Here is a 20,605-nt window from a genome sequence, read left to right as displayed (position 1 = left end):
TATAGCGTTTCAAAAAGCAGACTTCCTTGATAAGTTCCAAGTACTCTTTACAAATCACCATTTAGTATATTATGTTCATTTTAGATCACTTCCCCATGAGGCAGCAGACCACTGTTTGGCCTTAAAATATTTAACTCACCTTGCATAGACAGAGTCCCATATCCCTCTAAAAAAGCAAGGGGCATTGAGAATGTACATCTAAACATTAAGAAGAAAAGTTCAGGGATGGAGAGATGGCTTAGTGGTTAAGACGCTTGCCTGCAAAGACAAAGGACCTAGGTTCAACTCCCCAGGACCCAAGTAAGCGAGATGTTCAGGGTAGCACATGCATCTGGAATTCATTTGCAGAGGGTGGAGACCCATTCTCTCTCTCTCTCTTTGTTTCTCTCAAATTAAAAAAAAAAGAAAGAAAAAGAAAAAGGAAACATTTTTTAAAAGAAAAGCTTAACCGTGCCCAAGAATCCCAACGCTGTTCATGCTTTTCTGTGTGTTTTGTGGATAGAGCTAGACTAACAGAACAAAATTTTTGAATCTCACAGATAAAATAATGAGAAAAAAGCATCAGCTTATAAGGTTCTTTATGAGGAATTTATAAGGTTCCTTTAAAGGAAATAAAATGCATGGCTATTCATCTTTTATTGTTACATAGTTTACTGATAAAAGAAAAGATTTACACTAGTTTTTAGGATTCTAAATCTTGGATTTTTTTTCTCCTTCAGTGTGGTCCTTCAGCATCCATTAATGCTTGGGGGCTGCCTCCAGTAAGTCTTCACTGTGGTCCTTGAGTGTCCATTAATGATTGGTGGTTGCCTCCAGTAAGTCTTTTGCTTCATTTATTTTGGTTGCTAAGTAAGGAGATCCTCCTGGAAGGACAAAGAAAAATAAATGGATTAAGACATATATCATTCAATATAGAAAAATTATACTCCTGATAACAGAATAAAGGCAGCACAAATTAAATGTGTTTGGTGAAGTACAACATAGATATAATAATTAAAATACAATTTCTGGGAAAAATGAGTTATGATCTAAATTAATATGAAAACACTTAAAATACTCTACTGGTCAGCATTTAGTCACCATTCAGACATACATTTTCTGAAATGTAGTGTTTGGTTAAGTAAACAAAACAATCTTTCCCATGTCTGTTTAAAAGCAATGAATATTCATTACCTTTAAGAAGGAGGTAAATCCATCCAAAGTTTTTAAAATTTTAATTTGCATATATTTTAATTATATATAATGATGGGTTTCATTATGACATATACATATGATGTATTTTGATCATCATATTCATTCCCCATAACCCTGTCTCCCACTCTATCAATTCCCTTTCTCTCCCCTACCAGTCCTCCTTCATTGTTGTATCTCTCTCTCTCTTTTTCTTATTTAGTGGCCTAATGAGTTTGGAGGTTGCTTACAGGCACATAGGTGAGGGGGTGTTTAAAGGAGCATGGGCTCCTTACTAGTGGCTGTACTCCTGAAGAAAATCTCTCTCGCTCCTAGGCAACCATGAACTGCCTATAGCTCCTTGGGGAGTAGAGGCTTGTGTGCTCTTCCCCCTTCCATGATGGAATGTTGACAGGCGCAATCTTGTGCAGGTCAGGTACTAATACTCACAGCTGCTATGAGTTCAAGAGTGTAATGGCCATGTCATGGTTGGAATGAAATGTTCCACAACATTCCATCCCTTCCTCCAGTTCTTACATTCTTTCTGGTCCCTCCTTGTAATGTGCTCTGAACCTTGAAGGGAGCAGTCTGGATGACTTCTTTGGGTTTGAGCACTCAACAATCCCTTAGTCTCAGCATTCTGAAAATTTATGAGTCTAGGCACTAATTGCAGCCCACTGTGAATAGAAACCTCTCTGACTGAAGCTGATGGCAATACTAATCTATGGGTATAAACACAAATATTTGGAAGGCAATTTAACTAGTGCAGTATGTTGAGTTAGTAAAACAATAAATAACCCCTAGGGCCTATGACCTCCCCAGCTACATAAGTCCCCTCTTGTGGAGAAGGTCTCAAATCTGTTCAAAAAAAAAAAAAAAATCTGGTTGGCTACACTATAGTAGACTTGCCACTATTGTACAAGTTGATACATCTTGCCCAGCCATTTGAGAGTATAGCATGCAGGATCTTGGCTAAGTGAGCTTATTGATAAAGGATAGCCAAAAGGCAAGAAACTTCCAGCTTAGTTCTAGCTTCATTTTCTCAATGTCCTGTAACCAAGGCATGTGGTGTCTTCAGCAATAGCATCTAGTTTTAGTGGGCCAACAACAGTGGCAACAGCCAATTGTGGTAGTTTGAATGGATGGCCCCCATTATGTTCAGTGCTTTATGAGTTTGTACTTTGGATCTGGGGTCACCAGGCTGGAGGAGGTGTCGCTGTGCAGATCTTAGCGTCCAGCCCTAAGGTGGTGGATTTGCAATTCCAGTCTAAAGATATGTAAAGTGCCTGGAGTTCCTGAAGTGTACTTGTTTGTGCCGTGGTTTTGAAGTTTTGGCTTGTGGCTCATATTTCTCTCTGCTTGGTTTTAAGAGGAATCCAAGTTCTGCCATTATGGAACTTCCCCTGCCTCCATAATTGTGCGTAGTCTGGAAGTTCATCTCAGCGACCTGAAGCTGTCTACTACACCTATATATTCTTTTTTTCTGGGGAGGATGGGATCTCTCAAAAGATCGTTTAATTGATTTTTTATCATGATTTAACAAAATAAAATACAATGAAAGGTAACTATGTAAAACTATGTAAAAAAAGGTAATTATGTGCTAAGAATCATACTTAACTTAGACAGGTGAATTAAATAATAAATTAGTAATAATAAAAATGCTCGAAGAAATTCTTCCTGTACTCTGAAATGATACTATTAGAATATTTACACTATCTTCTTAGATTTATATTGCCCTACAATAAAATTAAATCAGTTCTGTTTCAGAGTTAAAGTCTTGCTAATGCAAACAGCAAAAGAAAACCTAAGGTGAATTTCAAATGCAGTATTCACTACAAATCACACAGTACCTTTCTGACACACAGTAATACTAGCCCCAAACCATGATATTAAGCTATTTAAATATCATATTCTTTCTACCTTCTAGTCCCGAATCCTGCCATGGCTTAATGCTTGAGCTAACAATGATATTACAGTTCACCAGTCTCTTTGTTTTTATCTTGTATTTTTCCCTTAAGTACAAACCATCCATGGATGTTTAAAATATGATATCATGAGACCTTTGTAGCTTATAACAATATAGGTATAAGTTGACTTTATTTAGGCCTTTATTGATATCATACCACCCAACTTGTGAAGGAAAAAGCAGAGAAACAAATCAACAAACATGAGGCTGTGGTAGAAAGGGCAATGCTGAAGAAGCTATATTTAGCTTTGTGCCTCTGAGGATTCCACTGACATTTTCATATCAAGATATGCTGTAAACACTTAAGGACTATATCATACAGTGTCCTTGAATACATGATAAAAATTACAAGAGAGTTCATAACCCCTATGGTTATGAAATAAGTTGGTTTTATGATTACTTCTAAAAACAACCTTGGAATACACAGTGTTCATCTTAGTCAGCTGCTTAAACTTTTACAGTCACCAAGGAGATGTCATACATTTTGTGGGTCTTCACAAATGTTAAATATTAAGTGAATTTAGATATCACTTTTAACTGATCGATATACATTCTGGGGATTTAAATCACAGGGCATACTCAGTTCATTTAACAGAAAAATATCAAAGACATAAGATGAAAGTCTTATTTCAATAATACAGTGTATTTATGGGTGGCAATGTCAGAGGGAAAATGTCAGAGTTTATTCAGAAAAATGTCATTACCTACAGTAGAGGAACTCTGGACTTGTGATTTACATAGAAAATTTAGATTGGTCCTCATGCCTCCCATTCCACTTCTTTAATACTGTAAAAAGTTCCTAAGCTAGAAACTATATTTCTGACATCCCCTTCATGGTGTTTCATTCAAATTAATTTCCATCAAGGGTAGTCCTCCTATGAGACTTGCACTGCTGGGACTCTTTATTCTTGTTACTGGCACACAGCAGTGTGGTGCCGTGGTGGCAGCAACTGTTTATTGGGTGACTATAGTGCTGGTCTGTGAAGCAGACGTTCCTTGACCAGTATCTCTGCAGCTTGTGGAGTCCTTGTAGGGCAAGAGTAGAATTTGCTCCTTCAGAGCTTCCAACTTTTTTTTTCAATTATTAAATGTTTTGCTCCTTAAAATAACCAGTTTCTTATCTTAAATCCTATGGATAACACAATGTAGGATATATAACCTATACTTAATGAAAGAAAAATATGCTCTTGAAATTTTTAATCCCTTTCAGTTTTCTTTATTTTTGGTTGAGGACCACTGGATTCCATCTAACCACAGTACTCAACTACCCCTCCCACCACTACCTATAGCTTACTCTACTTCTGGCTATCATGTTTAAGATCAACCTTTCCCCTGACACCAACTAGGAGAGCTGAATAAAGTATAAACACATGAATATAAAAGAACTGAAAGGCTACTAAATGATCCAGTTCTTCATTCATTCCAGATACTGGAAATAAGAGAAGCCCACTGCTCTGCTCTTTCTCTACAGAAACTAGGTAACAAATATACAAATCCATTTATATGGAATTCTAGACAAGACATGTGACAGTGATAGAAACCAGAACAGCTGCCAAAGCCATGGAATAGGTAGGAGCACCAAGGAACCATTGGAGTAAATGCCAATGGTCTATGACTTATGTTACATGGTAGAGACATTTGCCTAAACTCACCCAACTGTTTTTAAATGAGTGTATTTATTCTATATCAGCTATCTGAATATACTTGATTCATAAAAAAATTAACAAACCACATGTTGGTTATAGGATACTCTTTGTTTTCAAATAATAGAAAGATACACACTAATGAAATTAAAGTTGGCATTGCTATCACGATTATCAGATCAATTCTTTCTTTTTTCTTTTTCTTTTTTTTGTTTTTGTTTTGTTTTCAAGGCAGGGTCTCTCTGTAGTCCAGGCTGACCTGGAATTCACTCTGTAGTCTCAGAGTGGCCTTGAACTCATGGTGATTCTCCTACCTCTGTCTCCCAAATGCTTGGATTAAGGGTATGTAGCATCATGCCCAGCAAAAAGAGTTTTTAAAAAGTAGTGGTGGATGGGTCTGGGGAGATGGCTCAGTAGTTAAAGGTGCTTGCTTGCAACGCTTGCCAGCCTCGGTTCAATTCCCCAGTCACTCACATGAAGCCAGATAGGCATTGGATTACAGTGGCAAGAGACTCTGACACACTCATATATACAGACACAAACATGCAAATTAGCAGAGAGAAACTGAAAGATAGATGAAAAAGAAAGGTAGTGGTGGTATGGTTCCATTTCTTTGTGTGTATGTGCACACACAGGCATGTTTATGAGCATGCACATATGTGTACACACATGTAAAAGCCAAAAGAGTACCTGGGTGTTGTGAAGCACCATCTGTCCACCTTTTCTGAGACAGAGTCTCTCACTGTCTTGGAATTCACCAAGAAGGCAAGAATGGCTTACCAGACAGAGAGCCCCAGGGATCACCTTGTGTGTACCTCCTCAGACCTGGGATTACAAGCATGTGCCACCACACCTGACTTTAATAAATATGGGTTCTGGGTCAGTTTCTCATGCTTGCATGGCAAGCACTTGACTGATTGTGCTATCTCAAAGTCCTGGTTCTATTTCTTAATCTTGGCATTAGACACCCAAGCATGTGCAATTTGTGACAATCTGTTGACTGGCATACTTTCATGACTGTAATATTGCATCTTCTTAAAATTTGTGTGTGCACATGTGTTTACAGGAAAATGTGACCACCTTGGGTGTCATCGTCAAGTATGTCATACATCTCCTTTGAGACAGGGTCTCTCCTTAACTTGAGGCTAACCGATCAGGCTAGACAGGCAGGCCAATGAGCCCCAAGGACTCTCCTGTCTCCATCTCCCTAGCACTAGGATTACAGGTGAATGCAATCTATATTTGTCAACTGAGCCACCTACTTATCCCCTATTTAAACTCTTAAGGTCTATTAAAAACAGTGGAATTACATTTTATGACACTTCAGAATTCCATAATGTGTAGTAAACTAGATCAAGACCATGATGAAGGTGGCCATTACTGGGGCATTGTTTAATGTACTGTGTCACTTAATTCTTTAATTCTTTCAGCCACATTTGTATTGGTTAAGTTCTTACTTTCATTATATAAATAGAGAATGAAAAAGTTGAACTACCCACTATAAACCAAAGATCCAATCAGGTCTCCTGAGCCTGCACTCATCTTGAGCAAATAGCACAACACTTCTCAGGATTTTACTGTTTTACAGGTACACATGTGTGTGGTGTTTGTGTGTGTGGATGTGTGTATGCCTGTTTGTACGTGTATGAGGATATGTGTGGGTGGGTGAGTGTGTACTTGCATGTGGTTGATGTCTGGTGTCTTCCTCAGTCACTATATCATTTTTGACACAAGGTCACTCACCAGAGCGCAGGCCCTGGGCAGTCTCCTTTCTCCACCTCCCTAGTGCTGGTATTACAAGCATCGGCCGCCACTTTGGAAAGTTTACATGAGTGCTGAGGAGCTAAACTTGGATCCTTAAGCTTATGTAGTAAGCACTTCACCCACCAAGCCATTTTCACAGCCCCACTTTGCATGTTGTTATGCTGTCCACAGGATTTCTTGCCTATTAAATTCCAGCCATATTAAATATATTAAACATTAAACCCTCTCCTATTTTTTTCAAACTCCTAATCCAATCCTAGGTCTTTGTTATTTCTTATGGAGAGGACCTGAAATCATTTCTTTGTGATTTGAAATTAATTTTTTTTATTTATGTAAACATGTGTGTGTATCAGCATACCAGGGCTTCTTGTCACTACAAATGAACTGGCAGACATAAGCCAGGTGTGGTAGTGCATGCCTTTAATCTCAGCACTCAGAAGGCAGAAGTACGAGGATCACCACAAGTTTGGGGCTACCCTAAGACTACATAGTGAATTCCAAGTCAGCCTGAGCTAGAGTGAAACCCTACCTCGAAAAACCAATAATAAGAAATGACAGACACTTTGTGCCACTTTTTGAATTTAGCTTTACATAGGTGGCTGGGGAATTAAAGCCAGAGTGGTAGACTTTGCAAACAAGCACCTTTAACCACTAAACCATCTCCCCAGCCCCATGATTTGTATTCTAAAGCTTATGTCTGTCTACCATTTGATAATAAATTTCTTGAAAAGCAACCAGGTCTTACTTAGGTCTCTTTGGACATGCACATGAAAATCAACACACAAACTTTGGCATCAAAATACTGTTTCACAGAAGCACTTCCTCCATAGGTACAGAAAGCAGGTAAGTAAGAATGGTATTGGTGGGTGCTTTAAAACTAACACCCTTTCATGAAAAAAAGCACTTAGCAAAGTAGAAACTGAAGGAAGTGGATAGTTTAGTATGCATCCCCGTCTAAGCTGTATAGTAATGTGAACACCTTATCTCAATAATAAGGTTTTTTTGTTTTGTTTTAAATCATGAGGTACAGGAGGATCTGAAAAGTAGCTTAAGGCTAATTCAGTTTATCAGAAGAGGGAATTATGGAAATCTAGGCAGAAGAGTCTTTCTCAGAAGCGAGCACTTCCTATAGTATCCTTAGGAAGTTGTTCTCTAGGAGTCTTTAATGTCATATTATTTCTACTGCCTCTTCCTGAGTATCACTTTTCCATTGCTGTAGCTCCAGAGCCTGGAACAACATTCTTCTATGGTTCCCAGTAGGCATCAATAAACCTGAGATAGATGACTGAGGTGAGGAGGAGGAGTCGCTAGAACAGTCTTCTGGGTGGGGGTGGGGGGGGTCAAATCTGCACTGTTTATACCTGTATCTTCTTTTCAGTGGAAAGATGTCACATATACATGCTACATTTTATTGATATTGCACAGATCCCCTCTAAGTTCCTCATTACAACAAGTTCTTGTTCCGTTAACTTACTTCTGACCCATTAGTGTTTATGTCTTGCTCTTTTAAGTTCATTCTGAATTAGATAGATGTCTCTCTCTTTATTTTAAATTGTCTTAGCTGTGAACAACCTTAGTTTAAACCAGTATCATTCTCTTGAATTACTACACTTTTTCTCGAAGAAATACTTGACTCCTATTTTCTGCATAGTTTCCAAAGTAACCACCCACAATACCATAAGCCAATAATGTCATTTTCTTGGTGCTTAGAAATAAAACTCAAAGTTCCTAGTATGGCTTTGAAGGAGGCTAGGAGAAAGCTAGCTCCTTTTGGGTAGTTTCAGTTAGAAACTGAGGCCCAGAGAGAACCAGATGACACCTCACCTGACACAAGAACAAAACACTTGGCAGAAATGGAACTTGTGTTTGATGGAGATTGATCTACAGTGGCCCCCCGCACCCACAGTCCAGCATGCTACCTAGATAGAAGGCCCAGGTGGGCTAGCTTTGGGATATGCTCTCCAAATCTACAAACCAGTCAGGTCTTCCCCTTGCATATAAAGACTCTCATCTTCTTCCTGTCTTGCCTTTTTCCTCTTTGCAGATCTCTCTCTGGATTCCTTCTCATCTCTACTTGGATACATGTGGGTCTAGCTTCACACTCATCCATCCTGGCTGCGGTAGGGGAGAGCATTACACTGTTTCTTGGTCTAGGGGAACTTTCTGCTTGTCTCTACTTTATAGTTTGGGGTACCTTCTCACTTTGATCATATTCATGATTTTCCTTTGGCCTATGAATCTACCACGTGTGTATTTCCCTTACACTCTAGACCTACCACATGGGTGCTCTCACCAACTCCAAGCCCACACCCTGTGTAACTTCCTTGAACTCAGGGTAACCATGGGTGTAACTCTTCATTATTCATTTCTCCTTTGTATTTCTTCATTTCTGCTTTGGTATTTTCTCTCTTAATTTTCCTTGAAAGCCTCAGTTTATCTCCTTTCCATGTACTGGTGGCTCTACCTCAGTCTTTCTTTGAAACCCTCAATTTTTCTTAAAAGGAACTGTATAAACTATGTAGTGTTTTCCACATGACAGTGTGTGTCCTACTTTTAATATTTATGACTCTGCCCCAGCCTTCCTTCCTAGATCCCAATCTCCCTTAAAATAAACCTCACAATTTGTGATTTCTCCCTAAATAAACTTAATAATTCATAATTTATCCCTCTTGGATCCATCTTTATCAATTTTTTTGTTGAAGGTAGGATGGAACCCAAACTTGGGGGTTCATAAATTTGGGGGACTCCCTCCTGAACCCCCAAATTCTGCATCAGCTTGAAAACCACTCCATTAGCTTGCTAGGCTCCCAGTGGCGTATCTCTGTAATTCTATAAACATACATTATGCTCTTATTTCAGGTCATACACACTGGGTGTTCTTTCTGTTTGAAATAACCTTTCCTCAATTTTGCAGGATATCCTCCCTTTTCTCTCTCCACAGAATTTCTATGATGGCCTCAAGTAAAACTGTGGCTGTCTTCCCTTCACCTGCCCTTCTCTACCTGCTTTGCTCTGCTTCATTTGTTTTTAAAGCACACATCTATAGCATTGTTGCACATTATCTGTATCGGCCTTTTCTACAGAAGACAATCCCTAGCAGTGGCTCAAAGCAACAATGTAATTTCTTTTCATTACTACATGGAGGACAGGTCCAATCATTTAGTGCTGGCTGGTCCAGGATGGCCTCATGAGGGCATTTGCTGGGTGGCATGTCTCACTCCTCAGTCCTGCATCCTTTGGGAGCCAGGTATTCATCACATGGTGTTTTCAAGGCTCTAACAGAGGGAGAGCTGGTACTGCAGTGCTTTTGAGGCCTAGTCACAGGACCCATGCCATGTCACTTCTGCTATATTTTATTAGCCAAAGTGAATGACCAACATTGGACAAGGTGAATATGAATGCAGAAGGAGAGGAAACAGAGCTCCTTTTGGTGAGGAACTATGAAAAATTTGTGACCATTTCAACCTACAAATTATCTACTATTTTGTCTTTCCAAGTAGAATATAAAATTCATGAAAACTAAGTCTTCCATGATCTTGTTCAATGTCTAACTACACTATCTGACTTACATAAAGTACTGCATATTATCTTCCTGTGATTGGGTGAGTTCACTGAGAATGATCTGTTCCAGGTTCGACCATTTTTCTTCAAATTTCATGTGTCATTTTTCCTTACTACTGCCGCAGCGTCTCACTCATCTATAGCTCCTAACCTGAATCTAACCTACTTGCCGACATACTTAAAAGCATCTCAAGGACCAGACAATATGGAGGATGGGGAGAGAGGGGAGGGCAAGGGAAGGAGTAGGGGACACAAAACTAGACCCAAATGGCAATGGCACCATAAAACTCTACATCTTAAAAGACAGACCAAATGTTTGAACCTTCACCAGGCCCTTAGAGGGAACACCAGATTCACAAGGCCCTGGAGAGGTTATGACAAAAACTGACCTTTATCTCCTCCTGTTTCTGTTTTTTTTTTTCCTCTCTCTCTCTCTCTCTCTCTCTTTTTTTTTTTTTTTTGAGGTACAGTCTCACTCTAGCCCAGGCTGACCTGGAATTAACTCTATATTCTCAGGGTAGCCTTGAACTCACAGAAATCCTCCAGTTCTGCCTCCTGAGAGTGCTGGGATCAAAGGCGTGCTCCATCACACACAGCTTTGCTTCTCTTTTACAGATTGACACAGATCCTAAGGACTGAACCACTCATCATACCTCAAAAGGGCCCCAGATGAAACTAAGAATAATTGGAGAAACATACAAGAATGCTGTTTTCTTGGCGAACCAGGAACCATCACAAAAGTGAAGGAGATGGACACAGAGAACAATCAACCCCTACCAACTCAGATATCCAGAGACACAGAGGCTCCCAAGATCTCAACACTGAAACAGACCTAAAATGAAGTCAACATGGCTCAGGGAAATTTGCAGAAGAGGGGACAGAAAAAATGTCAGAGTCACACGTTGGGTCATGACACACAGAGACATTTCCTCCTACCCAAAACTGAAGGCTAAACCCACAATACGCGACCCATATACCCCAACAAGGAGGGTCCCTGTGGAGAGAGAACAGGGAGAAGGCTAACAATGGTACCAACTTGACTGTATTCACTGACTGCAAGAAAGAATAAATAAAATGAAATAAAAATAAAGTAGTGCATAAATATTTGTTGGGTGAATAAATGATTAAATTGTATAACATTGTTTTCATACTCTTCCTAATCTTGTTTGCTTTTCTTTGGCTATTACTTGCTAGTGTCCTTTAAATTATGGCATCCAGAAACCAACCCAGGGTTCCAGATCAGGTATAATTTCCTCAGTATTGTTGAGAAACCAATGTGAATTGATGAATGAAGGGCAAGCACAGAAGATTATGATAACATTTTGTCATTAAAAAGATAAATACTGTGCTTAGTGTGGTGATACATGCCATGAATCCCAGCACTTGGGAGGGACAGGTAGAGGATGGCTGTGAATTTAAGGCCAGCCTGGAAGTACTTAACTACTTAGTAAGTTCTAGGTCAGCCTGGGCTACAGTGAGACCCTACCTCAAAGAAACAACAACAAATACACACACACACACACACACACACACACACACACACACACACACAATTACTGTGTATTCTTTGATGCAAATTTGACCGGATAAACTTTTTCTGAAGCTTTTGTATTATTGAGTCTTATCAGCTTTGAGATCAAGTACATACTCATGGCTCTTTTTCATATGAAACTCTACCAAATTTCTGTTCTATAAATATATAACTGACTCAGGAACCTACATTACACTTATGTTGAATTTAAGTATAATCTCTTCTAAAACATCAATCTCCCTAGTTGATCACTTTCACCAACAGAAATCCGCTCAAAATTATTCAACATGCTTCTCAATTTAAAAAGTAAAAAGCAAAGGAAAACAAAAACATTTTCCTTAATGTTGCAATTTCTTGTAGCATAATCTATTTCTCTCCTCTTTTCCCTCACAAAGCTTCTAAAAAATGTTGTCTATGGCAGGTAACTCAATCTCCTCACCTTTTCATTCTAAACCAGTGCCACATGAATCTGTCTAAGCTCTTCCGATGTTGTCAAAGTACTATGACCCATCTCTCCACCTGCATTTTCAGGATCCTCACAGTAGTAGTCAGCTTTCTTCATACAAATAACATGACTGTAGGCTTCAAATGCTCCATTGTCTCCTAAATGTTTTCCTTTTATTTCTTTCGCTGATTTTCCCTTTTTTAAAAAATGATCTATAAATGTTTGAATTTCTTAAATCTGGACTCTGTTCTTTTACTCCCTCATTTATATATGTGGTGGTTCGATTCAGGTGTCCCCCATAAACTTAGGGGTTCTGGAGGTCAGGTTCCCCAGCTGATGGCAAAAGGAAATTAAAGCCTCCTGGAGGCGGTGTATTGTTGGGAGCGGGCTTATGGACGTTAGAGCCAGTTTCCCCATGCCAGTGTTTGGCACACTGTTGTTCCTGTTGTCCACTTATGTGGGCCAGGGGGTGATGTCCACCCTCTGCTCATGCCATTGTTTCCCCCTGCCATCATGGAGCTTCCACCTAGAGCATGTAAGCCAAAATAAACCTTTTTCTTCCCCACAAGCTGCTATTGAATGGGTAATTTCTTGCGGGGGGGTGGGGTGCAAGGTAGGTCTCACTTTGGCCCAGACTGACCTGAAATTAACTATGTAGTCTCAGGGTGGCCTCAAACTCATGGCAATCCTTCTACCTCTGCCTCCCAAGTGCTGGGATTAAAGGTGTGTACCACCACGCCCAGCTCTTGGATGGGTGATTTCTACAGCAATGTGAACCTGACTGCAACTATACATACACACACACACAGGCACACAGACACACACACACAAGTGTGTGTGTACACATACACACATATAGCTTCTCTTGATATTTTTTCTTCCTTTCTCCCATCTCTTCCTTCCTTTCCCCCTTCTCTTTCCTTTTCTTTTCCTTCCCTTTTTCCATGTCATACTGAAACTATCCCTCCTACCCTCCCTTTCTTTGGTACTAGGGATTAAACTAACAGGTTTTGTGCATAAAGCAAGAGCTTTACCATTGAGCTTTAGGCTCCAATTTTGTTTTTCATAATTTTGAGAGAGGTTCTTGCTTTGAACTGGCTCTGTAGCCAAGGCAAACCTGGAACTCAAATACCTCTTGTCTTAGCCACTAGAGGAACTGAAATTATAAGCCTTTGCCACTAATCCTGGCTTCCATTACTTATTAAGATTAGTTCTGGGGGCTGGAGAGATGGCTTAGTGGGTAAGGCACATGCCTGCAAAACCTAAGGACCCAAGTTTGATTCTCCAGGCCCCACTTAAGCCAGATGCACATGGTGGCACATGCATCTGGAGTTCATTTGCAGTGGCTAGAGGCCCCGGTGTGTCCATTTTCCTCCCTTTCCTCCCTCTCTGTCTCTAACAATAATAATAAAAGATTGATTTTAACACCATCTTAAGTTGGTAAGTCTTCAAATTACTAAGCCTAGGCCCCTCTTCTGTATTCCTGATTCATCTATTCAATACCCTACTCTCCCTTTCCACCAGACTGGCTCCTGAGAGCTTCATGTAGCATTAAGTCAACATGCTTTACTTTTCTCCTAGCCCTGTTCAATATCTACCTGTCCTCTCTAAATCATCCTTTTGTCAATTAATTTACTCCACTATCAAACCATTCTTTGCTTCAGAAACTAAGGCAAAATATTTCCCATATCAACCGACAATGAGTTAAGTACTATTTCAAAATATATCTCAATGGAATTTCAAAGGGAGAAGTGTGGCGGGGGAGGGAGGGAATTACCATGAGATGTTTTTTATAATCATGGAAAATGTTAATAAAAATTAAAAAAATATATATCTCACATTTGTTTCTCTTAAAGATTACTAAACCACCTCTTTTCTTGTTGTTGTTGTTTTTGTTTTCGTTTTTCAAGGTAGGGTCTGGAATTCGAGGTAGGACATGGAATTCACAATGTAGTCTCGGGATGGCCTAGAACTCACAGCAAACCTCCTTCCTCAGCCTCCCAAGTGCTAGGATTAAAGACATATGACACATCGCTGGCCTAAACTACACTTTTAAACAATCTACAATAATAAAAAGACAAAACTAAAAAAAACAAAAACAAAAAAAACCCTTCCCCCCAAAATAATTATTCTTTCCCTTCCTAACTACGTATTTGCTTTATATATTTAACCAAAATAACCTCTCATAAGAGAATGAATGTGCAAACTAACATGAAAATCCAGCTAAGTTTACTAAGCCAGATAAAATAATTTCCCATCACAATTTGGACTGGAGAGATGGGTCAACATATATTACAATTTTTAAAAATTTGGGAAAAATGCTATGTGTATAAGGATTGTCATATCAGAATATGACATGTTTCATGTTTGATATTACTATATATGTATCTGTGTGCATGTTTGTATGTGGGTGCTTAATGGAGTCCATAAGATAAACTTGAGTATTGTTCCCCTTGGGGATCTTCCATCGTTTTTTGAGGCTGGGTCTCTCATTGGCCTAGAGCTCACAAATTAGGCTAGACTGGGTGCTAAATAAGCCCCAGAGATCCCCCTGTCTCTGGGTAACTAACTATTCTTGGATTGGACATGAAGCCTGCTTAGTGGGACAGAACTCATACCTTGTGTTGGGAACCAAGTTATAATCCCATGTATAGGAAAGTTATAGACTACAGAGAGAAGCTTCAACTGCCTTTTTGCTAAGAAGAGTAAGTTTACATATCAAAAAGTCTCTTAAACAACTATGCTTATCTCCTTTAATCCATGCTGCTTTCACCTGTGAATGGAGAATCTGTTTTATTTTATAAATAGAAGAGAATACTGGGGAGATGCAAGATTCACCAATAACCAATACAATAACAAAACAGAGCTGAATGCCTACCACAAGATGTGTCATCTTTACCATAGCTGTGCCATTCTCTATCACATCTGCCAGGAGGCAGTGCAAAGGAAGCCACTACATGAGTACTGCTCTCACTGCCAGCCTGACAACCAGTTCCAGTGGGATGGTAACAGACACTATGGTTGCTAAAAACTTATCAAAGCAGAAATCCAGAGACAACAGAGGGCACAACACTAAATCAGATCTCTAACATGCCCACCAAGGCTCAGAGAACAGCAGAAGACAAGGAGGAAAGACTTAAGAGCCACAGGGTGAGTAGATATATCCTAAGAAAAGTCTCATCTCCACCAAAGACTAAGGCCATCACGACCCCACAGTGAACACCAATAACCCCACAGAGGAGGGCCCTCAGTGGAATGAGGGGGGGAATGAGGGAGAGGGACTATAAAAATATAACCTTTTTTAAAAAGTAGATTATAAAAAATTAGTATATAATAAAACAAAATTATGGCTTGCTTAAAAGCCAATTAACCCAAAGTCTTACAACTAAATAGAATATTAAAATGAAGACAAAATGATAAAAGCCCTCTGAAAACTAATCCACTACATTTATAAATAAAAGAGCCGGGCGTGGGCACACACCTTTAATCTCAGCACTTAGGAGGCAGAGGTAGAAGGACTGCCATGAGTTTGAAGCCACCCTGAGAATATTGAGTGAATTCCAAGTCAGCTTGGGCTAGAATAAGACCCTACCTTGAAAAACCAAAAAAGAATAATCAGATAATTAGTAATGTCTTTTCTCTAGTGATCACATCTTTATATTTCTTTTTTAAAAATATTTTATTTAAGGAGTGCTGTGAACTGACAGGTTTCAGATTCATAATAACCATTTCAGTAAATGTGACACAAACACACACCTACATTGACTATGTGTAAAGAGAACACTATGGAGTTTTATTACAGATGGTGGAAGAGGTGATGCATGTAGGTTGGGAACCAAGTTAAGAAGAAATAGTAAATGAGTTAAGAAGAAATAGTAAATGGCATTTTTCATTGTAGAGAAATTGTATGTGTTGGGGAGGCTCTGTGTACCCCTGTTCTCAGGTTACAAACAGATAAATCATAACATGGACCTTCTTGGAATAGCCCCCCCCAAATAAATATTTTATTTATTTATTTGAGAGAGAGAAAAAAAGAGAGAGAGAGAGAGAGAGAGAGAATGGGCACAAGAGGGCCTCCAGCCACTGCAAATGAATACAAGATGCATGTGCCACCTTGTGCATCTGGCTTATGTGGGACCCAAAGAATTGAACCAGGATCCTTTGGCTTTGCAGGCAAACACCTTAACTGCTAAGCCATCTCTCCAGCCCCCACCATGTTTATATTTCTAAATATTTATAATATATGCTTTAAATGTAAAATATGATAACAAGTTATATTTGTCCCAAGATCTCATGTAAAAAAAAATGGATTCTTTTACAAGGGGTATAATTAATTAAACTCCATTAAAAATATAATGAGTTGTGGGGGGGGGAGAGAATTAACATGGGATTTTTTTTATAATCATGGAAAATGCTAATAAAAATTAAATATATATATAATGAGGGTTGGGCTGGAGAGATGGCTTAGCAGTTAAGGCATTTGTCTGCAAAGACAAAGGATACCAGTTTGATTCTCCAGGACCCATATAAGCCAGATGCACAAGGGGTGACATTTGTTTGCAGTGGCTGGAGGCCTTGGTGTGCCCATTCTCCCTCTTCCTCTGCCTCTTTCTCTCTCATAAATAAGTAAGTAAGTAAGTAAGTAAATAAATAAATAAATAAATTTAAATTAAAAGAATATAATGAGGGGCTGGAGAGATGGCTCAGCAGTTATGGCACTTACCTGTAAAGCCTAATGGGTCCAGGTTTAATTTTCCAGTACCCATAAAAAGCCAGATGCACAAACTGGCACATGCATTTGGAGTTTGTTCGCAGCAGCTAGAGACCCTGACATGCCCATTATTACACACACACACACACACACACACACACACACACACACACACATACACACACAGTGATTCTGGGGCTGGAGAGATGGCTTAGTGGTTCAGGTGCTTGCCTGTGTTAGGTGCTAGTCTAAGGACCCATATTTGATTCCCCAGACCTAGGTAAACCAGATGTACATAGTGGCGTATCCATCTGGAGTTTGTTGGCAGTGGCTAGAGGCCCTGATGTCATCATTCTCTCTTTCTCATAAATAAACAAACAAATATTTTTTAAAAAAATAATGACTGTGGAGCTAGAAAGATTGCCCAGTGGTTAAAGGCACTTGCTTGCAAAACCTGAACGCCTAGGTTCAATTCTCCCATACCTGGGTAAAGCCAGATGCACTAAGTGGTATATGGTAGTTTGAATGTTTGTCCCCCAGAGACTCAGGTGTTTTATTAAAGCTTGTCTCCAGCCACTTGGATAGAAGAGGTGTCACTGGGGCTGGATATCAGGGTCCACCCCTAAGGTGTGTTGGAGGTGGATCTGACTTTCAGGCCAAAGGTTTGCTGAGAAGTCTGCTTTGGCGAAGTTCCTGCTGTTTGCTTCTTGTTGCTTTTGGTGTTTGCTGGCTAGTGATAGTTTCTCTGTGCTTGGATATGTGGAAACAGCTTCTTCTGCCACTGGTGGAATTTCCTCATGATCTGTAAGCTTGAGATAAATCTCTTCCTCCCATAAACTGTACCTTGTTTAGATGTTCGTCTCAACAACGTGAAGCTGACTACAACATGACACGTGTCTGGAATTCATTTGCAGAAGCAGGAGGCCCTGGTGAACCCATGCTCACTCTCTCTGTCTTGCCTCTTTCTTTTTCTCTCTCATATAATAAATAAATAAAATACTTAAAAAACATAATGACTCTGACTTGCTTTTAATACAATTATTTAATTTTGATCCAAGCACTATTAAAGAAGGAGAAGAATGCTAAGTCTGTATTGAAAGGGATATAAATGGAAAAAGACTGAGAATTTGTCCAGTGCAGAGAAAAAGATTTGGATGAAAAAGATTTCATCCAAATGTGAAAAAGAGCTTTGTAGTACATGGAGCTGTCTACCTACCAGTAGGATGGACTGTCTTTCACTATGCCTCTATAATAATATAACCTTTTATTTTATTTATTTGAAAGAGAGAAAAATGGAGAGAAAGAGAGAGACTCTAGACACATGAACTACCTTGTGCATCTGACTTTATGTGGGTACTGGGGAACTGAACCAGGGTCCTTAGGCTTCACAGGAAGACACCTTAACCACTAAGCAATCTCTGCAGCCCAAGACTATAACCTTTTTTGAAGAAATAAAATTTGGTAGATAGTAAGACCCTGAAGACTCCACATGCTTAGGCTACAAGGTCACTAAGAAATCAAACTGGAGCTGAGCTGAAAGCCTCCTCCCTGTAGACCAACTGACAAAAAGTTGGACAAAGCTATGCTGCATGCAGCCCTATGGGAGAGAGAAGTCATCAATGGTGGTAAACAACAATAAATACTACAAGCCTTAAGTTTGGTCAAGCAGGCCGAATGTCCCAATGGGTGCAACAGTGGCATATCTGTTATGGAGAAAACCAACCATTTTCTAATTGGAATGCAGGCCTGCTCCATGGGAGGGAATACATGCCTGGTACTGAAAACCTAGTCAAAAACCTAAGGTGGGGGAGGTCATGAGGCTCAGAGGAATAACACCTGCTCTTGTCTAACTAAATGCATATATTACGCACACATTAAACTGCCCTGTACACACTTCTCTTAATGTTCATACCCATTTATTAATGCCACTCGCACTTTTGGTTAGAGAGTTTCTTTTTTCTGATGGCGGTGACCACTGGGATGACTCAAAAGGTTTGATATGGTTGAGAAGAGGTGACAGAAGAGTGTTGAGTACTGAGACATCTATATCACACTTTCCAAGTCTCAAGGTCCATTGCAGAAGAGGTGGCAGAATGAATGTAAGAGCCAAAGGAAGGGTAGAACTGTTTACAATGCATTCTTCCACACACAAAATAGACTGGATATCTATGACCTCATAGTGCCTGGTACTACCTACACATGACCTTTTATATTGATGACATCAAAATAAAAGACTAATTTAAAGGGGAAGAGACTATGAAGGACAGTGGATTTGTGAAGGGCAAAGTGGGGGAGAAGAGGGAATTTTCATGGTTGTCTCTAATTATGGAATTTATCAATTAAAAAAATTAAATAAAGTTTGGGCTAGAAAGATGACTCAGTGGTAGTTCTTTGCAAAATCTGACAGTATGGGTTCAATTCCCCAGTGCCCACATAAAGTGAAAGATGCACAAAGTGGCACATGCCTCTGGAGTTCCTTTATGGTAGCAAAAGGTCCTGGTGCACTCATTCTCTCTCTCCCTCTGTGGTGGTTTGATTCAGGTGTCCCTCAATTAATTAGGTGTTCTGAATGATAGGTTCCCAGCTGATGAAGATTTGGGAATTAATGCCTCCTGGAGGGGTTGTATTGTTGGGGGTGGGCTTTATGGGTATTATAGACAGTTTCCCCATGGCAGTGTTTGGCATACTCTCCTGTCCCTGTTGTCCCCCTTATGTTGGCCAGGGGGTGATGTCTACCCTCTGCTCATGCCATCATTTTTCACTGCCATTGTGGAGCTTCCTCTTGAGTCTATAAGCCAAAATAAACCTTTTTCCCATAAGCTGCTCTTGGTTGGGTTATTTCTACCAGCAATGCAAACCTGACTTCAAACCCTTCCTCTCTGCAAATTAATAAATAAAATATTTTAACAAAATTTTGTTAAAAAATAAAGTTTGTTAAAAATTAATAAATAAAGATGGCTAACTGAGCATTTTCCCAAGATGGAGCAGAACATCTGAATTCAAGAGAAGTACTGATTGATTAGATCTCAAACTGGCGAATCACACTGACTCCCTGGTGACTAGTAGTGAACCCAGGGCCAGAAGCACGCTAGGCAAGCTTTCTTATCACACAGCCCCAGCCACAGCCCAGGACAAGTCCTTTTACATAATACAAAAGCATCACATATTTGACTATCACAGCAATGTTACATAATAATAAAGGGAAGGGAACATTTTTTAATTTTTTTTTTGGAAACATATTTTTGATTTTTGTTTTTAACTTGTTATACACAGGAAAAGTATACTTTGAAACATGGCAGATTAGATAGCCTGTAATAAATCTCCGAAGTCTATAGTTTTTCAAATCCACTCAGTCCTTCCTCTCTACTTCTTATGTGCACTGGGCATTCAGAAGAAAATACTGACTTTGTAACACTAATTTCAGCATTTTTTAAGGCAATAAGCTAAAAGCCCCAAATCCATAGATTAAAATCATGAGACTTAAAAAAATGCATTAATCTAGCTTACTATATTGAAATTTATATTTTACTGAAATATATCTGAATGCTCATTTCAAACTAGATACAAAAAAATTTATTTTCAGGCTGGAGAGATGGCTTAGTGGTTAAGCGCTTGCCTGTGAAGCCTAAAGACCCTGGTTCAAGGCTCAATTCTCCAGGACCCACGTTAGCCAGATGCACAAGGGGGCCACGTGTCTGGAGTTCATTTGCAGTGGCTGGAGGACCTGGTGCACCCATTCTCTCTCCCCCTCTCTCTCTCTCTGCCTCTTTCTCTCTCAAATAAATGAATAAAAATGAACCAAAAAAAATTTTTT

At 39.5% G+C, this 20,605-nt stretch overlaps 1 protein-coding gene across 1 annotated transcript in view; it reads right to left on the bottom strand.

Moving 5' to 3' along the window:
- Nucleotides 1–561: 561 nt before the first annotated feature.
- Dnajc15 (DnaJ heat shock protein family (Hsp40) member C15) overlaps nt 562–20,605 on the bottom strand; it is a 103,876-nt gene continuing 83,832 nt past the window's right edge. The window contains exon 6 of the mRNA XM_004650994.2: nt 562–863. Coding sequence (XP_004651051.1) covers nt 793–863 — 71 coding nt within the window. The 3' untranslated portion in view covers nt 562–792. The remainder of the gene's footprint in view (nt 864–20,605) is intronic.

Source organism: Jaculus jaculus, chromosome 3 (assembly GCF_020740685.1).
Source record: "Jaculus jaculus isolate mJacJac1 chromosome 3, mJacJac1.mat.Y.cur, whole genome shotgun sequence".
Classification (NCBI taxonomy): Eukaryota; Metazoa; Chordata; class Mammalia; order Rodentia; family Dipodidae; genus Jaculus; species Jaculus jaculus.
The sequence above is the reverse complement of the archived record's forward strand: the minus strand, read 5'-3'. Positions and strand labels throughout refer to the sequence as shown.